At 40.8% G+C, this 24084-nt stretch overlaps 1 protein-coding gene across 4 annotated transcripts; it reads left to right on the plus strand.

Annotated features, from left to right (window-relative positions):
• The first annotated feature begins 811 nt into the window (after window positions 1-811).
• LOC116051386 (rho GTPase-activating protein 40) lies at window positions 812-23730 on the plus strand. Of its 4 annotated transcripts, XM_031301763.2 has the most exons (16): window positions 812-1046; window positions 1977-2105; window positions 10039-10262; window positions 11806-12026; window positions 12878-12956; window positions 13567-13715; window positions 14567-14732; window positions 16061-16152; window positions 16706-16783; window positions 17996-18155; window positions 19311-19393; window positions 20523-20729; window positions 21006-21149; window positions 21443-21594; window positions 22255-22310; window positions 22960-23730. In XM_031301763.2, exons 3-16 carry the CDS (start codon window positions 10058-10060, stop codon window positions 23064-23066), a joined length of 1899 nt encoding a protein of 632 aa, XP_031157623.2. In that variant the 5' UTR covers window positions 812-1046; window positions 1977-2105; window positions 10039-10057; the 3' UTR covers window positions 23067-23730. The 4 variants fall into 4 exon arrangements, with proteins under 4 accessions (XP_031157623.2, XP_031157625.1, XP_031157624.1 ...); XM_031301765.2 differs by lacking the exons at window positions 812-1046; window positions 1977-2105 and adding an exon at window positions 4049-4776; XM_031301764.2 differs by lacking the exons at window positions 812-1046; window positions 1977-2105 and adding an exon at window positions 6405-6796.
• The last annotated feature ends 354 nt before the right edge of the window (window positions 23731-24084 follow it).

A 24084-nucleotide genomic window follows, 5' to 3' on the forward strand; every position in this document is an offset into this window, starting at 1 on the left:
TCCATGGTGAAGCTTTTACTAGGTAATACGTGTCAGGTCAGTTTGGATGATGCCATTAGAATCCATAAATGTGTTTTTCAAATATAGAACCAAGACATCTATTATTATAATAATGTATTGTAAAAATGCAAATTGACATGGAATAACTTGGAATTAGAATTACATATTAAATATATACATATTGATTAAAATATTGTCAAATAAATGAATAAGGGTGATGAAAAAGTAAAAATTACAAATTTCAAATCTCTTTAAATAGTAGACATTTCTTATGATTGATAAGAGACTGAATGTCATTTCTAAATTCAGTGACGAATAATGCAAAAGATGGGAGAGACTTAGAAAACTTAGACGTATTGTATAAATGTTACAAATTTCAAAATTAAATCAGTGACAGAAAGTTGTATTTCCTGGTTCTTATCTTTATGGCGATGTGTTGAATAACATTCGTGATTTCTATTAGATCACTTGTCTGATGAGCAAATTAATCCTTCAGTTTCCTCCAGAATAATCTTTCATTTGTCTTTAAAATTGTCAGATGACAGGATTTAAAAACAACAAGATTATGGGTTGAGTTTAACTGAGGATCCTCTTAATCCAACATATTTTTTTCTCTCAAATTTCTAGGAATGACAAGAGATCACAAGATTTGCATGCAGGTGGAGCCGGGGATTTTCATTGAAGCATTATTTCTTGCAGAAACCAGAGTTGGTCAAATGGCACCTCAGTTCGTAAACATATTGTACACACAGCCGGTATACAGGTACATCCTATGGCACTTTTGTTGTTGTTGAGGCCCGGTGTGGTGACGTCAGCCGCAACGTGTGAAGGATAACGTGGACCGTTAGTGGAGGAGAGCAGCCTCTCTCATACATGAATGTATTATTATCTCATCTGTGAAGGCAGGGCGAGCTTCTCACCCGTCATCTGTTTGTTGTCACCGTTCACAGCCAGACTCATCACTGTTGTGCTACATGAAAAAAAAAATCGCTTTTCAAACTCAGTCGAGCCTTCTCACGCCGGGGGTGTCGCCGGGGTTTCCCCAGGTAACGTAAACTGTTTCAGATTAGCTACTTTAGACGACCTCTTTGTTTCCCGTTAGCTAGCTAGCTAACCTTTTACAATTTGTAAAAAAAAAAATTCTCTGATGAAAAAAACTGATGCTATCTTGAACAAGAGGTCGTGTGTATTAGAAACAGACGTACAATAATTGACCTAGCTATATGTGGTTGTAATGTGTTTGGCTGTTTGGCTTTGTGTTCCTGTTCTCCAGTCGTGAAGCGTTTCTGGTTGCTAGGGTATCCCGACCTGTTGCTATGGGCGTTTTTTCTTCTTCCTGCATGTGTTCAGCACAGCATTGTCTGCTGCACAATAACAGAAATGTAGTTGAAAGCAACTGTTTCCGTAAATTCTATTGCAGTGTACTGCTCTAATATTGCGCTTGATTCGTTTCGTTTCTTTATTATATATATAAGCATGCAGCGCCATGCAGGTCATATGCAGGAAAAACACTACTTTACTCACAGAGACGGGGCTCACGTGTGTGTTGTTGTATTTTGAGAGGCTTTAATTACAGTGTGCGTAACATTGGTGTCAAGGAGCTGAAGAATAAAAAACGATTTACATCGTAATTTTTTTTTTTTTTATAAAATGGTATTGAAAAAAGTAGTCTACCTGTATCGAATTCACGGGTAGCTATCTGTATTGAACATTTTTGAAAGATACCCAGCTGGCCAGCACTAGTAAAATAATGAGCTCATTTGGTAATAATTCAGCTCACTGAAAACAATTTCAGGACCCCTGCTTCAGGTGAAATCGTGACATAAGAACATTTTTGACAGAAAGAAAACCTCAGTGATGCACAGAGTTATGAGATGGCCACTGTAAAGTTATTTTATTTTGAATGATGCATCAGTATGTATATGTACCAGATAATTAAAGCTTTCTCCAACTCACCATCCCATCTGTGCTTTCAGAACAAGTTCAGCTCCATTGCCCAGACGAATTCCAAACTTCGCAGCTATAAATAATGATGAGCAGAAACACCCACATCTCTGTGGGTGCAATGCAGGGATTCCATTGCTACAGCGCAGTTCTGCCTATGTGTAGGTATAAGAGGAAAATCACAGGCGCATGACCTATTTTTTCATCCCATAAAAATCTCTGGTCTTGGTGACAAAGCTGTTCACCGCAGATCTACACTATATTTTCGTTGGCTTGTGAAGGATAGTGTTGTGGTCATTGGATCGAAAATGATCCTTCATCAGCTGCATCAAATGAACTCCAGCATTTGATGACACAGTTCATCACAGTTCATTCGCCTCTTCTGTTTCTGTATGTGTGAGCATATACAGCATGCTGTCATGCAACCACGTTTTTAATTGTGTGTGTTGAGTTATTGGTATAAGTGACAGGCAGCATTAGTCTGGCTCTGTCACCATTTGGTTGTTAGTCAAGCCATCTGGAAGTGTCAGTGAGTCTGCCTCAGCCTGGGACACATTTTCTTCTTTTGTCCTTGATTTGTATTCACATTTTAAACATTTAGCAAAGGCCAACAGTACTGATTTTGTCCATGTTCCTACACTCTTTCTACTGTACATCTTCCTCCTCTCCTGTATTATCCTCCTCCATCAGAATTTGCCCTCTTTTCTCTTATTTGTAATTTTTCTCTCTCCTGTATTCTACTCTGCTCCACTTTCCTGCACCATCCCCTCCCATCCCATTCACTCTCTGTGCTTTACTTGCCAAGAGGTGGATGAGCAGGCCATGAGGCTGAGCTGGCTGTCACATGCCATCTGTAGGGTCACACTGTGACATGCCATCATGTTCTCCACTCTCCTTTCTCTCAAGGCATATCTGTGAGCTAAGGTCACAGTGTCAGTGAAGGCGAGAAAAGGCTTGACTTACCAGGTACAACAGTCAGAGATAATTCGAGAGAAAGGAAAGAAACATTTTAACGAAGGACGGCATTGGGGAAGTTACAGGAGAGCAGATATGGTGTTTTTTACTGAACTGAATTCAAGGTTAGAGAGATAAGAGACACAACACTGGGGACCACAAAGACTTCTCCATTGTTTATTGTTTAGACTATGGAGAAGACTTAGAGGAGTGAGTTACCGTGAGTAGACAGAGAGCAGGTAAGAAAGGCCAAATGCCAAGAGGGATCCCTGTGGTCTCCCTAATCTGTGTTGATCTGGTTAGAGACAAACTGTGTGTACGATATGACTGGGCAAACTGCCAGAGAGCTGAAACTCTCAAACTGATCCCACCAGATATCTCTCACTGTACAACAGAGAGGTGCCACAATTGATTTTAGCCACACCAAATGCCAATTGATTTTGTATTGAGTTTACTAGTTCTAAACTGTACAACTGGAATTTGTATCTACAAAGTAATTATTGTTTTGACATGGCAACATTTTTTTTTAATACAGGAACAAATTTGTGCAGAAAACCTCATCTAGGAGCTGATTAGATTGAATGTGACGTTATTTTCTTTGATGTGAAAGAAATTAAAAATGTTTTTTCCTTAGTGGGTATTACGTGCAGTGTGTAAGGGTAGCACATTTTCTCAATGTCCCAGTGTTTTTTTTTGCTGTGAACAAAGTCAGCTACACCATTGTAGCTAGTAGCTCACATATGTTCCTAGAAACACTGTATACATTTCTTATAATCTTAAGATTACTCAACACTGCTGTGGTACAAAGTCCAATCCTAAGTACTAAGCTCTCACAGCTCTCTAAAAAAAAGGCAAGACAAGGCAAGACTAATTTCTTTGTAGAGCACATTTCATGCAAAAAGATCTTTTGGTAGTTTGTTCCAATCTATGCACAGTATAATGACTTTACCATGTTTTAGCTTTTGAAACTGTTTGCAGACTGGTCCCAACTGACCTGTGTTGAGGGTTCCTAACGTAAGAGCAAATCGGATTTCAATTTTGGTTTTAAACCATGTCAAACCATGTTATATCCAAAAGGTGTATCAGGACACAGGTTGTATTGTGAGTTGTTTGTGGCCCTACTCTGCATTATTGTTCTTTTCTTTTATAGGCCTGATCCAAAGTTCAAGAGCCACTGTCATTTAATTCCCATTTTTAAAAGTGTCTGTGGACAAGCTGAGACCTGCCTGCTATTTACTGATATTCAACCCTGCTGTAAATAAGTGACAGTAAATTGGATCATGGCCTCCAGTAACGGATGACAACCATAAAGACAGGTCAAGCAGATTCCTGCGTTTGAGTAAATCAGTAAATGAATGTTAGCATGTTGCCAATAACAAAGGATGTTTTCCACTTTTCTTTGTCCCACTGGTGGAAATGATGAAGCCCCAGAATAACTTTATCCAAACAGTCATGCCAGCCAGCCAGCCAGCCTGCCACTCAGTCAAGCATGCAGCTGTTGTGTCCTGCGCCCAATACATTCAGCTCCAGCACTGTCGATCCAACCAGCCATTCAGTCTCTGCCCTCTGTCCAGCCCCAGTTAAGTATTTAACCCCTCAGCTCCTCTCCTTCCCGGCCCCCCACCCCCCATGCAGACTTCCTTTCCTGCCCCAGGATGCGATATAGTGACGTGCCTACCAGAGCAGTGAGACCATCCTTGTTCTTATGTGTTTTGCTCTGAAGAGATTACAAGGAAACAGCTTGCCAGGGGCAGGCAGCTGCTGTTTCCCACAGCTTGAAGCAGTTAGGGGGGACATCAGCAGGATGCCGTGGGGGCGAAGTGGTCTGGCGGCCCTGCTGCTGCTCTCGGGCAGAGCCATCGCATGGGCCAAGGCCAGGTAGGATTAGAACTCTGCTGCCGCTGTGGACTCGGGGGCTGTTGGGACTTGAAGCTCATGTATGGATTAAGCTACTTCACTACTATTAGGTTAATCTTGATATGGGTGCTGAGCAAGGTTGTTAAAACAGTTTTCTTCTGTCTAACTCCACACTTTGGTTTTACTTTGGTGCTTTTTTGTGTTTTTTTAGGGACTTTTGTTTAGGATTTTCTGTATCATAGGACAGACCCTACATGCTGTGACATGGTTTGACAAGAAACTGTGTGAGCAAACTGTTGCATTCTCTGCCAGCTAGGAGGCTTGCGATGGAATTAAGCCATGAGGATTTAACAGTTTTACTTTATGCGAGCCGCTTTTTCAAGTGGATTACCGTGTTTCTTGTTGGGGTTACTTTGTGTTGTTTTACACAGTGCTGAGTATGAACATAAGACAATAGTTTGACATTTTGTCCATTCTTCTCTCAGACTGGATGGTTTCCTGTTGATTCTCTGTATTAGTTTGGGGCCCATTAAACAAGAAACAATCACAACACCCTGACATTTTCAGACATTTTCAGTAGTCCCTGTTTTTAATTGTCTATTTAGAAAAGTAGCATGGACAATGTGTTTTGTTTTGTGGCTAAGCTTTATAACTTGTTGGCATGGTGAGGAGTATTATTACCAGGTTTAAAAATAAGACAATGCTGCTTTTCCTCTTGATTCTTGAGGCAAACAATGAAGATTTCTTCTTCTCCTTTTCCTCTTCATAATTTGTCCTCTGAGGGTATTCTATGGAGATGTTGCTGTCATACTTTGTTTTAGGTCATTTTAGTTATTGGTCAGGCTCAACACTCGTAAGACAAACTGTAGAGGTTGAAGTAGCTGGTTAGGCTCTTCCTTGTAGGACACACATCTTTGTTGAGATGAAATGTGTGAAAATCAGTGTCAAAACCACTAGTACCTTTTTCTCACCTTTCTCCTAATCTCACCAGGCATCTGATTCTGTCTGTTTACATATTCAGCTGATAGATTGGCTGTCATCAGCATGACAAGAAAGAATGAAAAAGTGATATAAGTCACTGAGTTTGTGAGGGGTTACGGTGCAGCTCACAGACAATGTTGACAGACCTGTTGCACTTGAGGAATTTGAGACATGTTCTCTTGCTTTACCTTGTTCTCATAGAGATTACATCACATCCACACTCAGCCACCTGATAGTTATTTATGTCAAAAGTTTTAAGGGCTCAGGTATGAAGTTGAACTAGGATGTTACAATAAGTAACTATCTTCTGCTAAGGCATGCCACAATGTTTGCAATGCAAGATCAACCACAAAGTTTGAAAAAGAAGAAAACATCTTCATCCATTTGATTAACTTAATTCTAATAGTAACAGCAAAGCAAATAGCTGATGCCATGCCTCATCTTTTCAACACAGAAACCTTGATTAATAAGCTCAAGTAAAGTTGTGTAGCTTTCACTAAAAGGCCAATAAAGTTTACGTCCCAGACCTTTACCTGGACTAGGTAAAGGTAATTGTCACGTTATAGCCCAAAGTGTTTTAACTAGTTTAAAACAAATGTAAAACATTCTTGTTTAAACCAGCTTTGATGGCCATCAGGCATGAATGCAGGGCGTGTTACCTCAGGGTGACTTGGGAGGGGACAGGTATGAATAATGTGTTGATGTGCAGAGTGTCGTCACTCCGTCCTGCATTCCAGCTCCACACCACACAGCCACTCAGTGAAGTCTTTACAACAACACTTACTGTCAGCGCACAGAGAAACCGGAGCAGTGCACAGATTTACACCGCACTCACATGGTGTCCAACAGGACTGGATAAAGCTAGGTTTTGTGCCGGAATGTAATTCATGGATTCCTTTAGCATTGTGGATATGGGAGGAGGAGAGGAGGTATTGGTGAGCAGGATCGGGTCCATCATGCAGTTTCCACGCACCAGTTTGAACCGTTTCAGGCTCCGTCCTTCCCAAAGCCCAGCGGGGAGAAAGCGCATAAAGCCATCCTCCCTAAAGAAAAAAGCCAGGTATGTGTGATGAGCTGGAGCTGGATCAGCAGGATCGAGTTCATGAATGTTTTGGTAAAAGTTTGGGTGTTGTCTGAGCTTTAAGGGGACTTGTTTAGATGGCACACTGTGTGGTAAATTTGAAAAATAACCTGACAGTGAAGTGATAAACATGTCAGTCAAAACGGCTGCAGTTGTGGTACGGGTAGTTTATACTTCGGACTGTGTTTCCCAAACTTTTTTAGATGGTGACTCTATTGTGACAGATAGGGTTAGGGGGCTAACCCCTGTCCAAACAGTTAAAACACATCGTAATTGTACAGTAGTTTACTAGACTTCATTTGTGGTATAGAAAAAAGCTTTTCCTGAGAATTTTTGAGTCATTTTAATGTCAAAATAATTCTCAGATATTTTTACATGATTTTAATCTCATTTCCTTGTTGCATTCCCTAAATTTGAAGTGGATCCAGAGTGCACTGCTGTGAGTCAGCTGTCTGCAGATCTCTGATCTCTTAGGCTTGATATGTTTAATCCATAAGAGTAGCAGGTTGTGAGCAGATGTTATGGCTTTGACCAGCTGTGTGTGAGGGACGTGGTGAGCCAGATGCTGTATGAAAATAACATTTATGCTTACATGTTTATATTACTCATTATGAATGCCTTATTACTGCATTTTATCTCCCCATACGGATTCCCATATCTAAACTCAAGTTAGTGGCTAATGTTGAATACTGATCAGATAGTAGATCTTATAATTTAGTTTCCTTAAAATCTGTGTTTCTGTCTGTAATTCCACATCACTTCCAAGTGAAGACACTAATAAAACAAAATCCTATATAGGTTTGTCCAAATTTTATTTTACAGGCGATTTATACAAATCGTGTTGTTACAGTCTTAATGTGACTAAAAACAGTATTCAAAATCGATACGCCTGGAGCTGAAACAATTAGTCGATTTACAGAAAATTTGTTAACAACAATTGGGATAACTGATTCATTGTTTATGTCATTTTTCAAGCATACATGGCAAACATTTGCTGGTTTCGGCTTCTCGCTTGTGAGGATTAGCTGCTTTTCTCTGTTTTATATCATTGTAAATAGAATATCTTTGAGTTTTGGTCTGCTGGTCGGACCAAACCAGCAATTTGAAGACTGAACGTCTCTGGTGTAATTGGTTTTCTTCCACTATTTTCTGATATTTTATAGACTAAACACTTGATTGATAAATCGGAAAAGTAAGTGACGGGTGTGTCTTGTCTGACTCGATGTCTTCAGTAATATCTGTATCATTGCTGATACCAATCCAGTACGCTTGATCTGTGCATCATTTTTTATGTCTGGTTTAGTTAAGTAATTTGATGGTTTTGATATGTTGAGAGAGGACATCTTGGATGTTGGAAGTCTTTCCAGTGAAATTAAAGATTGGACTCAACATTACTGTCACATTACTACTAAGATGTATGTTGGAATGTTAGAGACCAGTAAAACAATAGCATAATCAATTTTACTTGACAATATTTGACAGTTTATGATTAATGTAAAGGCTTTAATGCAATGTAAAATTAGGATATTGGTTCAAAGACAGTAATTTCTTTCACTACTGTTCACCTAGTCTCGCATTGCCAGACCTTCCTCCACAGCGCTGCGGAGGAGGGTCTGGCGAGTCCACACAGCATTCCGGGATGGAAGAAAAACATGCTCTGGTTTATTAGCATTTCTTTAAATCAATCACAATCGTCTTGGGCGGTGCTATGCGCCGGACGGAGCAACCTTGGCTCTGCAAAATAGCCTCGGGAAGGAACTTGTTTCGGTGGAACGTGAAAGTTCAAAAGTTGTTTTAGTTGTGCAACTGAAAACTAAGATTGGACAGATAGTCTAGCTAGCTGTCTGGATGTACCCTGCAGAGATCTGAGGACCAGTTAACTATAGTCCTCATAAATCAACCAGAGTTTAAAATGCCAACACAAAGAAAGCGGAAGGTTACGGACATCCAGCTGAAATGAAAGACATCTGAACAATCCCGGAAGTGGAACGTCGTGGATATAGACTACTGTTCACCTTACAGATTTTTCTCCTGTCTCATTCAATGGAATTGTTACCTGCTTTGTATTCTTGCTAGGAATTTATAGTATAAGACCCTACAGGGAAATGACAATTACTATTTCTCTTATTTCTATTTCAGTATTTTTTGCACAGAGGCTTTCGATGAATTAAGAATCTAATTAAACTCACACCTCCTGACATCACAGCCCACCCAGAAATAGGAACAAAATTTCAAACCACAGAGATTTAGTTAGAAGCTACAAATAGTACACACAGAGACCTTAAAAAAAGTATTTCTTTCCTGTACAGGTCCTGGTGCCTGTCCTTATTTCGGCACACAGACAGACTGTTGGCACCTCTTTTTCATCAGTCATCACACATTTCTAGTGTATGATTTATGTGAGAGTAACAACTGACATTTATACACACACACACACACACACACACACACACTGAAACTACGATGGCTATTTTAGGCTCTGACAACTATCATTTCATTGTCTCTCTTTGCTCATGTTGGCACAATGAGCCATATGGCATTCCTAAGACACTGTCGAATGTGGTTTGGTATGTCTTGAGATTTGCTGACTAGAGGAATGTGACTGGACCGCACACTGATGGAGTGACTCAGCTGACCACTTCCTGTGTCTGTCACCACCATGTCACATTTAGTGCCCTGAGGGTGCAAGTGTGTCTGCAGCTGAGTGTGTCCCATTGTTGTTAGAGAACAGTACCCTCGTTTGAGTCCTACACAGGAAACGCTGGCTGCATTTTTCCTGCTTGCTTTTGGAAAAGAATCTGACATGGTCTATGATTTATTTCTTTTAAATTGTTCATTGCATGTTTTGTCATTTTTTTCATTGTTATTGGGTATGTATCTATTTAAGTAGATTAAGGGGTGTGACCCATAGGGAAACAGATCTCATATTGTTACAGGGACATCTAGTGGATCTACAGGGTACTATGCCTTCAGGCCACATTTTGCAAGAACAATAGAGGACCCCCCTTTGTGTCCGCTCTCGCCATCTCTCTCCTCACTCCGGCCCTCCCTCCATCCTGCTCCTTTTGTCTCTCCATCTCTCTGGGCTCTCCCGGCTGATTCATCCTCACCGCATCGCTTCAGTCCTCATTTCTTCTTTCTTTGTACGTGTCTTTGTGTTTCTGCTCATTTGTGTGCATGCATGCGTGCGATTTCTTTACGTGTGTGTATGTCTGTACCAGAAATCCCAGCCCCACCGAGATGAGCGTGGAGCCCTGGGCCAGCCCGCAGGACCAGGCAGCCGCTGAGCACGCACACAGCACGCACACGCCATCCTCCCAGGATCAGGAGCAGCACCCCGACAAACTCTGCCTGGACTCGTTCTGGAGTGAGGTGGAGACCATCCGACAGGGGAGTGGCTACACAGACCTCGACGGCACCAAGAGGGACTCCAGACAGTCAGAAGGTAAATACTGTGAATCCTGCGCTGATAGATTAAGAATGGATAGAAAGAGCTTAGCTAGAAAACATTGTGAGTTTATATGGTAGAATTACAAACCATCAGTGCTTAACACAGCTGCTACTGAGAGCCTCCATGGCAACATATCAGGTTTCGCTCATGCAGCAAAGAAGCGCTCATCACCATGACAACACTATCAAACACTTTGTGGTTGGGAGTGTTTTATGTGCACAAGCCAAATTGCCATTCATGATGGGAATGCTCTTTTATTGTGTCCATTCATTCAGATTTTTGCTAAATTACCTAATAACGTAGCTAATGTCATACTACTTACTCTGAAACACACGTTTCTCCATCAATGCTATCATAAATAAAACAAAATCATACCTACTTTTACTTAAAGAAACCGTTATACTTGGGAACTGTTATTTATATTTATATTATTATATATTTATTTTATATTATATTATATTTGGGAGTTATGTTACAGCCAGTGATGCTACAAGGACTTCCTGTTTTCACAGTTGATCGCTTTTGATTAGACTGTGCTACAGATGTTTCCTAGAGACTGATTTAACTAACTAAAGTCTAAACTAGCTTAAAGGAACACATCGACTTATTGGGACTTTAGCTTATTCACCGTAACCCCAAGAGTTAGACAAGTCCATACATACCCTTCTCATCTCCGTGCATGCTGTAAGGCTGTCTGATGGTTCCAGCGGCATTAGCCCATCACAGTACATGCAGGTGAAAGGTTCCAGTAATCCTACTGCTCCAAATAAGTGACAAAATAACGCCAACATGTTCCTGTTTACATGTTGTGATTTGTAGAGTCACAGCGTGTACAAAAAACAACGTAACATGAGACACAGACACAGACATCTTTTAACCGTAAACAAACCGGGAACTATATTCTCAGACAGGCTTGCTGCAAAGCAAATCATTCCACCCAAGTACTATATTCTTCCGCCTGAGAATATAGTTCCCGGCTTGTTTACGGTTAGAAGATGGCTGTGTCTCATGTTACGTTGGTTTTTGTACACGCTGTGACTATACAAATCACAACATGTAAACAGGAACATGTTGGCGTTATTTTGTCACTTATTGGGAGCAGTAAGATTGCTGGAACCATTCACCTGCATGTACTGTGATGGGCTAATGCCGCTGGAACCGTCAGACAGCCTTACAGCATGCACGGAGATGAGAACGGTATGTATGGACTTGTCTAACTCTTGGGGTTACGGTGAATAAGCTAAAGTCCCAATAAGTCGGCGTGTTCCTTTAACATTTCTAAAGTTTTAATTAAATAAATCACTGGTTTAAAACTAGCTGGTAGTTCCTACAGACCGAGAAGGGACTTTATGCACAAACCCAGTCCAGTCATATAGTCAACATTTTTATACATTACATCAAAATTATAATTTAATATGGTAAAATCCTGCATTTTACTATGCATTGTATCTACATGTTGTTGCTGTCGTCCCTGTGTATTTAAATGTGGCCTGTTGGGATATTTCACTGTCTGTTACACTGTCTGTTTGTGTCTCAGAAGGCGAACAGGAGGAGCAGTGGTTGGCCGATGCTGGTTTATCAACCCTCATCAGCGAGGACAGCGAGGATGTAGACAACGCGGTGCTGCTGTTAACTCTGACCCGGACCCAGGCCGAGGCCGTCCAGCGGCGACTGGATTCCTACACGCTGTCGCTCCGCAAGAGGAACAAACCAGCACCGCGTGACGTTCGTGACATCTTCCACTCCCCCATCACTCAGGTGAGAACTTTGAAATACCTCTAAACATTTTTTTTATTCCTGCTAGTCTAAGGGAAGTTGTTCTGTAACTCACCACTGCCTCTGACACCCTGGTAGAGGAGGAACAGCTAGCTCTTCATGGCTTCAAATAATCTAAAAAAACAAATTGAGGAAATTTGAGAGTGACTTTACATCCATCCAAAGAATGCAAAGACCAGTCTCAGGATTACTGTTATACAAGTATACAGCAAGCAGAGGTAGTCTGAGTCAAAGCTGCATGCAGTAAAATATAAAATTACTCATTTCCCTGGTGAATTCCAGGTCTCAGTGAAAGACCTCCTATTGTTCCAATGTGTTGTGCTGTCTTGTTCCATGCAGAGGGGCTGACCTGTGACAATAGAGGCAAATCCCATGTAAAGGCCACGCTTTGTCCTCCCTGTCTGTCTGAGCAGCAATGAGAGGGGAATAGAGACACTGTTCAACTGATCATTATCAGTCCTTTATCAAAGGAAACACTCTTAGTATCCATCTCCATCTGCTCAGTGGACAATATAAAACACTAACTCTATTCCCAGTGGGGGAGAAGACATTACAGGACTGATATTTTTAGGTAAAGGTGTTCCTTAGAGAAAGTGTTGTATATGTGTACACAGACATCCATTGTATGTCTGTCTATCCTGGGAGAGGGATCCCTCCTCAGTAGCTCTTCCTTTTTTCCGTTTAAAGGGGCTTTTTTTGGGGAGTTTTCCTTATCAACATCAAGGCTCTAAGGACAGAGGGTGTCGTATGCTGTACAGATTGTAAAGCCCCTTGAGGCAAATTTGTGATATAAATTTGACTTGACTTGACATGTGTTTGTGACGTTTCACCAGACCCTTCTGCCTGACTCCCAGCATAGTGAAGACCCTGCCCAAAACAGCATGGCATCGGTTGCCAAAACACCACTATCAGGTAAGAGCTACATACAGTACAGTAGTACTATTACAGTAAAACTAGCTAACCCTAGTTTTAGAAGTGAAAGTACACTCATAGCACAAAACCTAAAAATGGCTGCAATTGTTTTAATAATCTAATAAGTCAAAACAAGACTTGATTTGAACAAAGTAACCACTCGTGTACTTCGATCATTGTATCATCTTACAAACACCTCACAGATTTAACTATGAATGAACTCCCTGACATGTCTTTAAAAAGACATACCTAAGGAAGAAGTCAGGTGAGCGGCAGATTTGTGAAGTTCTAATGAGGGATTATCTGTTGGGATCGGTCAGGCTACAGCCCTGTCATCTACAGTATCTTCTGATTGGTTGGTTGGATTTATTGAATTAATCTCTGCCAAATGTTTTGTTCCTCTGTGTAGGGTGATAAAAGATAAAGAGAGCATGTGGGTACATTTCCTCATATTTGTGGACTTTTTTTGGTCCTTTTTCTTCCTCTTATTACCCTCATGTAGCGTGCATTCACATTTTATTTTTAGTGATTTCTCTACAGTGGACTTCCTTGAGTGAACTAATAGATTGGAGTGTGTGTGTGTGTGTGTTTATGTGTGTTTACCACTCAGCTATGACGGCGGAGCATCGGCGAGGCACTCCCAAAGAGGAAGTCTTCATCACCGACGTGGCTTACTGCGAACAGGCTGTCATCTTCCTTAAACAGGCCAAACTGCCGCAGAACAAAAGCCAACGCAGAAAAGAGGATGGCACCTTGCCTGTAAGCACCAAAACACTTCCCCCTCTCCTGCTCATGACTGTATATCCCGAGGCCTTCAGGAAATCTGTGGAAAGTTTTAAAACGTTATTTCTAATAGGGAAATTTGTAAACATCCCAGTGATTTCTTGAAACGGGAAGACAATTAGGGCATAAATGGGAAGTACTGACAAGTTTCACTGCATGCATTTCCTACAATAATTTTGGTGGGTGTGAAAGTACATTTGAAATGTATTTACAGAAAACAGAACATAATTATTGCACAGTTTTTGGGAGGTCAAGGTACATACACAATGAATAATAACCCTAATTAACCTAATTAGCACGCACGCACACACACACACACACACACACACGCACGCACGCACGCACGCACGCACACACGCACGCACACACACACACACACGTTAGTGTAAGCCAATTCTAATCAGCCCCGCTGTTGGTTAGATAACAGGGTTAAACAATAAAAGAATGAGGGAATTAGCTCAAAACAAAAGAAAAGTTGTTATGTAACAGAGTCCAGTAGATTTATTTTTTCTATTTCAGGCTAAATAAGTTTCCTCAGCAACAGGGAAAATAATGTTTATTAAACATGTTAATTATAACTGAATGGATACCGTTGCCACACTGCTTATAATATTAATCAAGGGAATGACTGATGCAATGCGATTATGTAAATGATTTGACACTATGGCCATTTTCTTCATCCCATTTTGTCTTCCTCTGCTTTTTTTTTTGTTTTTTTTGCTTTGTATGCTTCTTTGTCTTTCTTTACCTCTTCACCTCCACTTCCCATCTCTTAACTCCAATCCCCCTCTCCTCACTTTTCTCTGCCTTCACTCTCACCTTCTCAGCGGGTGGTCTTCCCTAAGTGCCGTCTCGGAGTGACTCGTATTCAGGATCTCTCCCACAGTGACATGAAGAAGGTGCGTCAGCTGGCTCTCATCGACATGACGGCGCTGTGCGACCTCTTAGAGCTGGAGGTCAAAAGGCACAAAACCAGCAAGAGGAAAATCCCAGGTATACGCACACGCAAGCGCGCGCACACACACACACACACACACACACACACACACACACACAAGGAAATAGGCTGGCAGCTGTTTTTTCCTAGACAATAACATTTTAACTATGTACAGTGTTTATTCTGTCTGTTTTGTTTGTCTCTGAATGTGAGCCAATCAAATCCAAGAAAAACAATGACTCAAACATGCATTTGAGACGAGCCGTCCTCCAACCTGGAGAAATAACATTGGTCTCTACGAGCAGCCGGCGGTGAGACAGTAGTAAGACGAGTGCTTAGGGACGGTCTACAAACTACAACACCGAAAAGAGATAGTCTACAACAAAAATATTTATTAATTTAATGATTAAATAAGGTAGTGTCTCCACACTTACCTCAATTATAACTTGTCTTCTGCTAGTTGTACTACAGCATTTACTTTAAAAAAATAAGCATATTCATAATTTTGGGGAATATTTATTTGCCAAAAACATGTAATATTTTAATAATTAAATAGAGTTGTGTCTCTATGTATGTCATAATTACAGAGAGTTATGTCTCCAAAACTACTCCACACATAGAGCCCCCCCATGCTGGTTGTACTACAACACTTACCTTTCAAAAATAAGCATAATCATAATTTTGGGGAATATTTTTTGCCAAAAACATTTAATATTTTAATAATTAAATAGAGTTGAGTCTCTAAACTTGCCTCACACATAATTCGTCTTCTGCTGGTTGTACTACATCACTTACTTTTCAAAAATAGGCAAATGCATAATTTTGGGGAATTTCTTTTGCCATACTTCTTTTTTTTTTTTTTTAATATATGTCATAATTACAAAGCGGCATGTCTCCAAAACTACTCCACACATAGAACCCCCCCCCCCCCCCGGTTGTCTGAATTTCTTTTCAAAGTGCACCAGATTGATGCATTTAAACATTAAAATAGACAACATTTCTTACAGGGGAGCATGCCCCGGTGCAGCTCTAAGTCTAGCTCTGGGGCAGTGTCCCCGTTTTAAGTTTACAAAGATAAAAACATTACCTGTTTTGGAGGTATTTACGCTTCTGAACTGAAAATGTCCCCGGATACTATTGTCACACATTCTTTAGCAGTACATTAATCAGCCATAAGTAATCCTAGCATTTTTTTGGTTAGCCATAGTTTCACACACTGCAGTTCCTGTATGTCGGCATGCTGATTTACAAGGAATTCCACGGAAGCAATGATGTGGAAGTATGGATGTAGGCACACACACATAACACAGGAACATATCTCCTTTATGCAAGTAATGCAATGCGAGGCAGAGAACAATTGAATAACATCTTGTGTCTTTCACAGAGAGCACGCTCTACGGGGTGCCGCTGGCAACACTGCTGGAGAACGATCAGAAAATAAAGCCCAACACCTCGACTCCTCTCTTCATGCAGGCGGTGAGAACCCGTAATACACACGTGTTTATATGACCTTAAAAATAAATAAAAAAGAAGTGTATGAAGAAGATTATTCCAAACGCTTTTTATATGATTGTTTCGATACTATCTGTACTGTATGTGGGCTTGAGGTGTTCATTTAGCCAATAATCTAAACAGCCTGTGTGCCTGTAAGATATCAGATGTGCTCTTTCCTCTGCTCTGACACAAGATGACAGTTTACATCTTTGTCACCATATTTTGCACAGCATGTGTTCGGCACATTTTTGCTTTGTTGAACCCACAAACCATGTCTTCAGATATAAGCATATAAAACCCTCAGTGTCCTCTAAATGTGAAAAGCTTTGACCACACCCTGTATATAGCGGCAGTTACTGAGAATAACCAGCAGAGGTGAGCGAGGGATTCCTATCTACTGATGCCTGACTCTCTGCTAATGTCTCTCTACTTCCACTCTCCCTCTCTTTATCTCTCCCTCTCTTTATCTCTCTCTCTCTCTCTCTCTCTCTCTCTCTCTCTCTCTCTCTCTCTCTTTCTCTCTCTCTCTCTGCAGCTGTTGTCATTTTTGGAGAAGAAAGGTGTCGATTCGGAGGGGATCCTGCGGGTTCCAGGATCTCAGTCCCGAATCAAGGTACAATTAATGGATCCACTCATTATTTCTGTGACACAAAGCTGACACTGCACCAAATTATTTTATCCTGTGCCTTTTTTTTTTTTTTTTTTTGGTAATCTTATGTATAAAGCAAAGAAATTAAGAAAAAATAATGTTTCATGATCTAAAGTGCAGCAAAATTATAGACACAGTTAAATGTCAGAAGTGCCTGAACAGCAGTGAAGAAAATCAAACAGCTTTACTTAGTTTAACTATAGTTGACATTTAGAACATTCCAATGGATTCCAACAGAATCAATTATGTTTTTTTCAGCTGCTGCTGCCAGAGTCACCTCCTGGATACAGTATTTAATGCAGCACATGCACAGTAGATGGTGAATCAATTAAACTAAAGCAGACAGAAGAGGGCGCCATTTAGCAGCAGGACAGATTACTGGGATAGATCCTGTTACAGATAATAGATTTGGAAACAATGATCATTTAGAGAGAGAATTAAATCAACTTAATTTTTTAAAAATCTTTACTTTATATTAGTGAACCAAGATATTACACCATTATAACAGTATTTCTTGTTCCCCAACATTTTTTTTATTAACTCAAAATATGTTACATATTTGATAATAGTTCAACTATTAATGTACTACAGTTGTGACACTATATTTTCTCTTCTGCCCCAAGCTCATGAAGGATCTACCACCCTCAGCATATTCTGCAATTTTGTTCTGATTTTAGATCCACAAATAGAGGCAGGAATCAACGGGAGTCTATGCTCTTAATCCAGTGCTCAAAATATTGCCTGAACCATTTTAGTATTTTTATAACACGTGGGAAAGCTGTGTTCGCCTCTGGCTGTAAAATAAGAATCAGTAACACAAGAGATAAATGCCTAAGGAAATAGAGACTGATAACACTGCCAGGTAATTAGCTGTGACCTCATGCCTGTGTTTCTAACATCCATGAAGAGTTTGATACTAATGAGCTTTAAATAGCTGCTCCAGAGCCATGTCAGCTCTGTGAGTGACATACAACTCTCCACATCTTGATTACTCAAAATGACTGTCACTGAAAATGTAACATTACAAACACTGGAAATGTATTTATTTTATTACGCTATTTTTTTATGTCTGGGAGGTGGAACTTAACACCGACAGTTCATCTGTGCTTATCATAGACTGTATAAAACTAGGTGCCCATGCAGTTCTGAAAGCTTATCGTTGTTTTCTACCTGCAGCATCTGCAGCAGAACTTGGAGAGCAACTTCTACTCAGGGCAGGTCAGCTGGGACGAGGTGAGTCCGAACGACGCCGCCGCGCTGCTCAAGAAGTTCATCCGGGAACTGCCCGCTCCTCTGCTCACCGCCGAGTACCTCAACACCTTCAGCGCCGTCAGAGGTCAGTGTGCAACGTTTTTAATATTTTGTCAAATTCAAAAGCATTGAATTGAAAGTGCAAACAGTTTAGTGTCATATTTACACACCCATTGTATTTTAAAAGAACAAATGTCTGTTGTTTGAATGAAAGACCTTTCAGTTTCGGGACACATCACAAAGTACACTGCTCCTCTATAGTAACAAGGGCGTAAGCGTAACTTTGGGTTCAACATTGAAGGGGGGTGGGGGGCGTTGAGATCTCCATTGTTGAGCAAACAAAATTTTGAGCATATCAAACTCTTCATTTCCTGCATTCTGATGAATTTTTCTGCAAGAATTTGTGCCTTTTCTGCAACAAGTTATGGTGCAAATGTCTTTATTTATGTAAAGGAAATTATTATTAAATTTTGGGGGGGGGGGGGGGGTTGTTGCACTGACCAGTTTTGATTATTGGGGGGGGGGCTGTAACCCCCCCCATCCCTCCTGTAAATTATGCCTATGTATAGTAACATAATGAACAGAATTGTTACAGATCAGACAGTATATCAGTATGCAGATGGGTGTGTTTTTGAAGTGACTGACCGTATTGTCTATGTGTTTTCTTATCTGGCAAGTTGCATAGCAACTGTATAAATCAGGCATACACAACAATTCCTCTTGTCTTCCTCTACACGACTTCAACAATCTGCTGCCCACTTTTCCAGACAGCTCAGTAGGGTTCACATCATACTTACCCGGATCTCTTCACCGTGATGCTCACCCTTTTCTGCTTCTGCTGAGAAACCAATATTAAGATGAACAAGTTGATAGCCTTTTAAAAGGTGTCTCTGCATTGTGACAAAGCAGCTGTAAAATATCTGCTATATTCACATTAGTCTCACCTTAATAAAAAAAGTGGATTGATATTAATATGACCTGATTGATGACTCACTGGTGTTTAGTTTGTGGGGAGAATCAGTGCAAAGTGATCAACGACGTGTGACCACAGAGACATAAGCTAACAAATCTAATGACCACATGTCACAATGTCATTAATCTTTAGATATCCCATTACTCTTAGCCAAAGGCAGAGGAAATGAAGAGGGTGTGTGTGTGCGTGTATGTGTGTGTGTGTGTGTGTGTGTGTGTGTGTGTGTGTGTGTTAAACCTGTCTTACCTTTGCTTCCTCTTCCTTCAGACATCACAGAGCTGAAGCAGAAACTCCACATGTTAAACCTGCTCATCCTGCTGCTGCCTGAGCCCAACAGGAACACACTGAAGGTACACACTGAACAAACACACACACACACACACACACACACACACACACACACACACACACACACACACACACACACACACACCACAACACCTCAACAACGCACTTCATAAAGTAAAGACAAAAATAGTTATCACACTCTAAGATAGATCTACCGATTTTATTTTAGCACATTTGAATAGACTGAACACACACTGATGCTCTCTTATTACACGATTCTCAAACACTGTGTATGTATGCATTCAATAATAACCTATGATTTTTTGGGAGTTTCCTGATTTAGTCAGATTTGTGAAACGTTCTGTAAACATAAAACCAGAAGAAATCTGCTCTGGCCACGTGAACACTTCGTTTTGACAGTTTTCCTTCCAGGTTCTTATGTGCACGTTCAGCAGTGGAATAAAGCTAAACACATGAACTCAAGTACTGTACTTACACTCAGTACAACTTTGAGGTTCTTTACTTACATATTTCCATTTCATGTGACACTTTATACTTTTACTCCACTTCATTTCAGAGGGAAATAATGTACTATTTACTCCACTACATTCATTTGCCAGCTATAGATACTTTACAAATTAAGATTTCTACTGACTTTAAAGCTGTATTTAGCATTCGCCACACCCTACATGCTCTACTTAAGGTTGATAGAAATTCATCTCAATTTACACATTCCTGAAACAACATTCCAAAGCTTTGTTTCAGTAAAGTTTCATAATGCATCACTTTATTGTTCTGCTTTTAATCCACATTTTAAACTCTCTGCTCTGTTATATAACGGCTTGCATCAACCATGACTCACTTTCAGCGACACAAGTGTGCAGTCAGCTCGGCTTAGGAGCACCAAATCCAGCTGAACTAATTACTATGACTCAAGTGGAGGCAGCTGAAACTGTGCATTAACATACTTCTCAGTAGAGGTGTTGCAGATGATTCAGTCACTGTGATAATTGCCCTTTACTCCATTTTGTGCTTCAGTGTAAGTAACCAACGTTTACACATTGTTCAGTTAAAAGTGAGTGAGTGTGTTTCAACTCTGGAAAAAAAAACAGGAATGTTCAACCTCCACATTTTAAAAAAAGATTTGATTTCACATATCTGTAAGCATGTCTCCATCTGTGTGTCCTTCAGGCCCTCCTCGAGTTCCTCAGTAAGGTGGTTTCCAGGGAGAAGAGAAACAGGATGAACCTGTGGGCAGTAGCAACCATCATGGCTCCCAACCTCTTCCTCCATAAGGCCGTCCCCAGCAGACTGACTGAGGGGGCAGAGAAAGGGCATGCAGAGAAAGCAGCTGATGTCATGAGGCTCCTCATCCGCTACCAGGACCTGCTCTGGACGGTAGGATCGTCCACATATTCAACCAGAAACATTAGATATAATTGTGTAATTATTTATAGGCCATTGTTACTTTTCTACCTGCACTCATAACCAATTTGTCTATGAAATCTTTACACAGTTTTCTTAGTAATAAAGAGTAATGTAGCAACACTCATATCATAAAAATCATAAAAACATAGAATTTTATATTCTTGTTGTCATATAGCAAGTTGGAAATTAAATATCAGCCAGTAATTTCTCTAATTAAATGTTGTGTCGCTTTCCCTTTCTCTTCAGATCCCTAATTTCCTGATGAGCCAGGTGCGTAAGCTGAATGAGAACAGTAACCGGCGCTACCAGTTCTACGATCGCCGCATCAAGAACCTGCTGAGGAAGATCCACACAGACAGCCGCGAAAAACCTGATAAAAACACCTCAGATGTGAGCTGCTTCACATTCCCACGCTGCATCACACACTCTGCTTACAGTAGACCCCGGCTACAGCAATGTCTAATACAATATACAGTAAATTACAGCCATAAATTACTGAAACAAATCTCAAAAGAAGCTCCTCACATACGGATTATACCTGGAAAAATGTGTCACTGTATAAGCTACATGTTGTCATTCAAATGTAAAAAGCAGTTTGTTGCGGAAATGTCATTATTTTGTTGTTTTACTATCCAAAGTTAATAAGGTGATAAATATTCTTTTACTCTTTTTTTGCCCTGCAGCCGTGCCGTACGGTGAAGATCCAAGTCGGGGATCTGGTGAGCGGCACAATGGAGTTCCCGCTCAACATCAACTCCCGAGCCTCAGACCTGCTTGCCCAGTTTCAACACCAGTCCCTCCGCAGCCCCGACAATGGAAAGGGCAAAATGCGAAGGTACGATGCTGCAGAGTCTAAATGACTACATGCTGATGACAACTCTTAACTTTGATTTTGTTGCATAATGTGCACAGCAGTTAAGATTTTTCTATTGTAGTAGTAATGGTGTCACTTTTGTCACCTAATGAATAGTCTATATCCACGATGTTCCACTTCCGGAAATTCCGCCGGATGTCACTCTTTTCGGCCAGATGTCCGTTACCTTCCGCTTTCTTTGTGTTGGAATTAGAATAAACTCCGGTGGATTTATGAGGACTATGGTTAACTGCTCCTCAGATCTCTGCAGGGTAAATCCAGACAGCTAGCTAGACTATCTGTCCAATCTGAGTTTTCTGTTTCACGACTGAAACAACTTTTGAACGTACACATTGTTCCACCAAAACAAGTTCCTTCCTGAGGCTATTTTGTAGTGGCACTGTGCCTGCTGCCGGTGCTTAGCGCCGCCCATGGCGATTGTGATTGGCTTAAAGAAATGCCAATAAACCAGAGCACGTTTTTCTCCTATCCCGGAATGCTGTGTGGACTAGCCAGACCCTCCTCTGCAGCGCTGTGGAGGAAGGTCTGGCAAAGCGAGACTACCTAATGAAAGACATATTATGTGCTTTATCAACCTTCATGAAAAAAGAAGCAACATAGGTGTTATATGTCTCTCCACAGAAACGGCTCTGTGGCGTATCCGGACTGCGCCCTGTATGAGGTGGGAGGGAATATTGGTAAGTTGGACCGGCGTTTTCTCTGGTCTCTGGAGTGGCGCTGACATTTGCATGTCTTTCTGCTCATTGAGCTGATGAGGGTAGTGCGGTCTTACATAATGAACTGTGCAAGCGCCAAAGAGACACGAGCGGTGCATCTGCAGTTATCAGAGCAGACAAATGCTTATTACACACATGTCTGTGCGCTCACAGAAGAGTTGACACAGTTAACAGTAAAGAAAAAAACTTGTTGTGTCAGTTCAGCTTTGTAATGTAAAACTTCTGAATCGCCATGTTGTTAACTGAGATTATTGATTTTATAATCTCTGTTTTGATACAAAAGTCCTGAATTGATACTAGAGATGAAAAAAAAACTGGATGATCTATTGAATAGTTGATCGACAGATAAATAATCGGGAACTATTTTTAAGTCATTTTTTAAGTAAAATTTCCCTAGCTACTCAGTATCAGTATCAAACAAAATAAGACATTTAAAACCACTTTGGACTCCAGGAAACTGACAAATTTTCACAATTTTCTTACACTCAATAGGTCAAACAATTAATCGAGACATTAAGAAATGTAAAAATAATCGTTAGTTGCAGCCGTAATTGATATATTAAATGAACAACTAGGGCTTCTAGTTCATTGTTCTGTGTGTGTTCTGCAGGTGAGCACTGCCTGGATCCCGACGCACACCTTCTGGATTTGTACAACACTAACTCTGGAGGAGAGTGGGTCATCAAGCTGAAACCCAACGCCAGCAGAGGGCTGTGAAGGATGGACGAACAGATTGGGAAACAGCTCGCTGGAGAAGGACAAAGGCATAGCGTAAAAAAAAAATTTTCATCCTTGGATCAACAAGGGAGAAGGAGACAGATGGAGGAAACAGAAACACATAGATAGAGAATCTGCCAGGAGCAGAGCCTAAAAACTGGCTATAGTCAGATGAACACACTTTGCCCTCTTTCTCTTCCTCTCTTCCCCTCTTCCTCTCTCTCTCTCTCTCTCTCTCTCTCTCTCTCTCTCTCTTCCTTCTCTTTTTTTCCCTTTGCTCCATTATACCTCTCCTGCGTTACCGCGGGAATTCACGCTGCAAGTAGAAAGCTGCTGACGTGACAGAGAACCTGCTGCATAGAGAGAGAGAGAGAGAGAGAGAGAGAGAGAGAGAGAGAGAGAGAGAGAGAGAGAGAGAAAAGCTTGGCAGTTGGTTTGACATCTTTTCTCTCATCATCTCCAGCCATGAGTGAGCAGATGGGGATGCAGAGCACCTCTGGTTATAGAGAGCACAGGTCCTGCCTCCTGCTCAGGCCAGCCAGACAACGTGTTTTCATATCCTGGGTTTCATTCAGTCTTTTGCAAAAAGCTGAAACATGATTCAGGAGCTTTACGACAATATTCTTGGCTAAATTGGTGTCTTATCCTGCACTGGTTTTACATAGATTCATCAGTTACCTCGGAAACGGCATTGTCACCTCCATGGTCCATTCTGCTACTAAATGGACATACATTCTCTAGGAGAGATTTACCTGAGGAAATCAGGTTTCTGGAAGCCCCCTAGCATAAATCAGGTTTCTCGTTTACATGACATGAAACCAGTTTACTGGAGAAAGTCGCCTGTAACTTAGTCACTCAAGTGACCATTTAGCTTATGATATGGACAGAAAAACTGTCCTGCCTTTTTAATTACTGATAATTAAAAACCAGTAGGAGAGAACAAATATTGAAAACTGAAAGCTAGTGGAACAGAAGCTAACCTGGAAACAGAGCAGGACTTCAGCTCTTTGTAAGCATA

This window comes from Sander lucioperca, chromosome 6 (genome assembly GCF_008315115.2).
Source record: "Sander lucioperca isolate FBNREF2018 chromosome 6, SLUC_FBN_1.2, whole genome shotgun sequence".
Taxonomy (NCBI): domain Eukaryota; kingdom Metazoa; phylum Chordata; class Actinopteri; order Perciformes; family Percidae; genus Sander; species Sander lucioperca.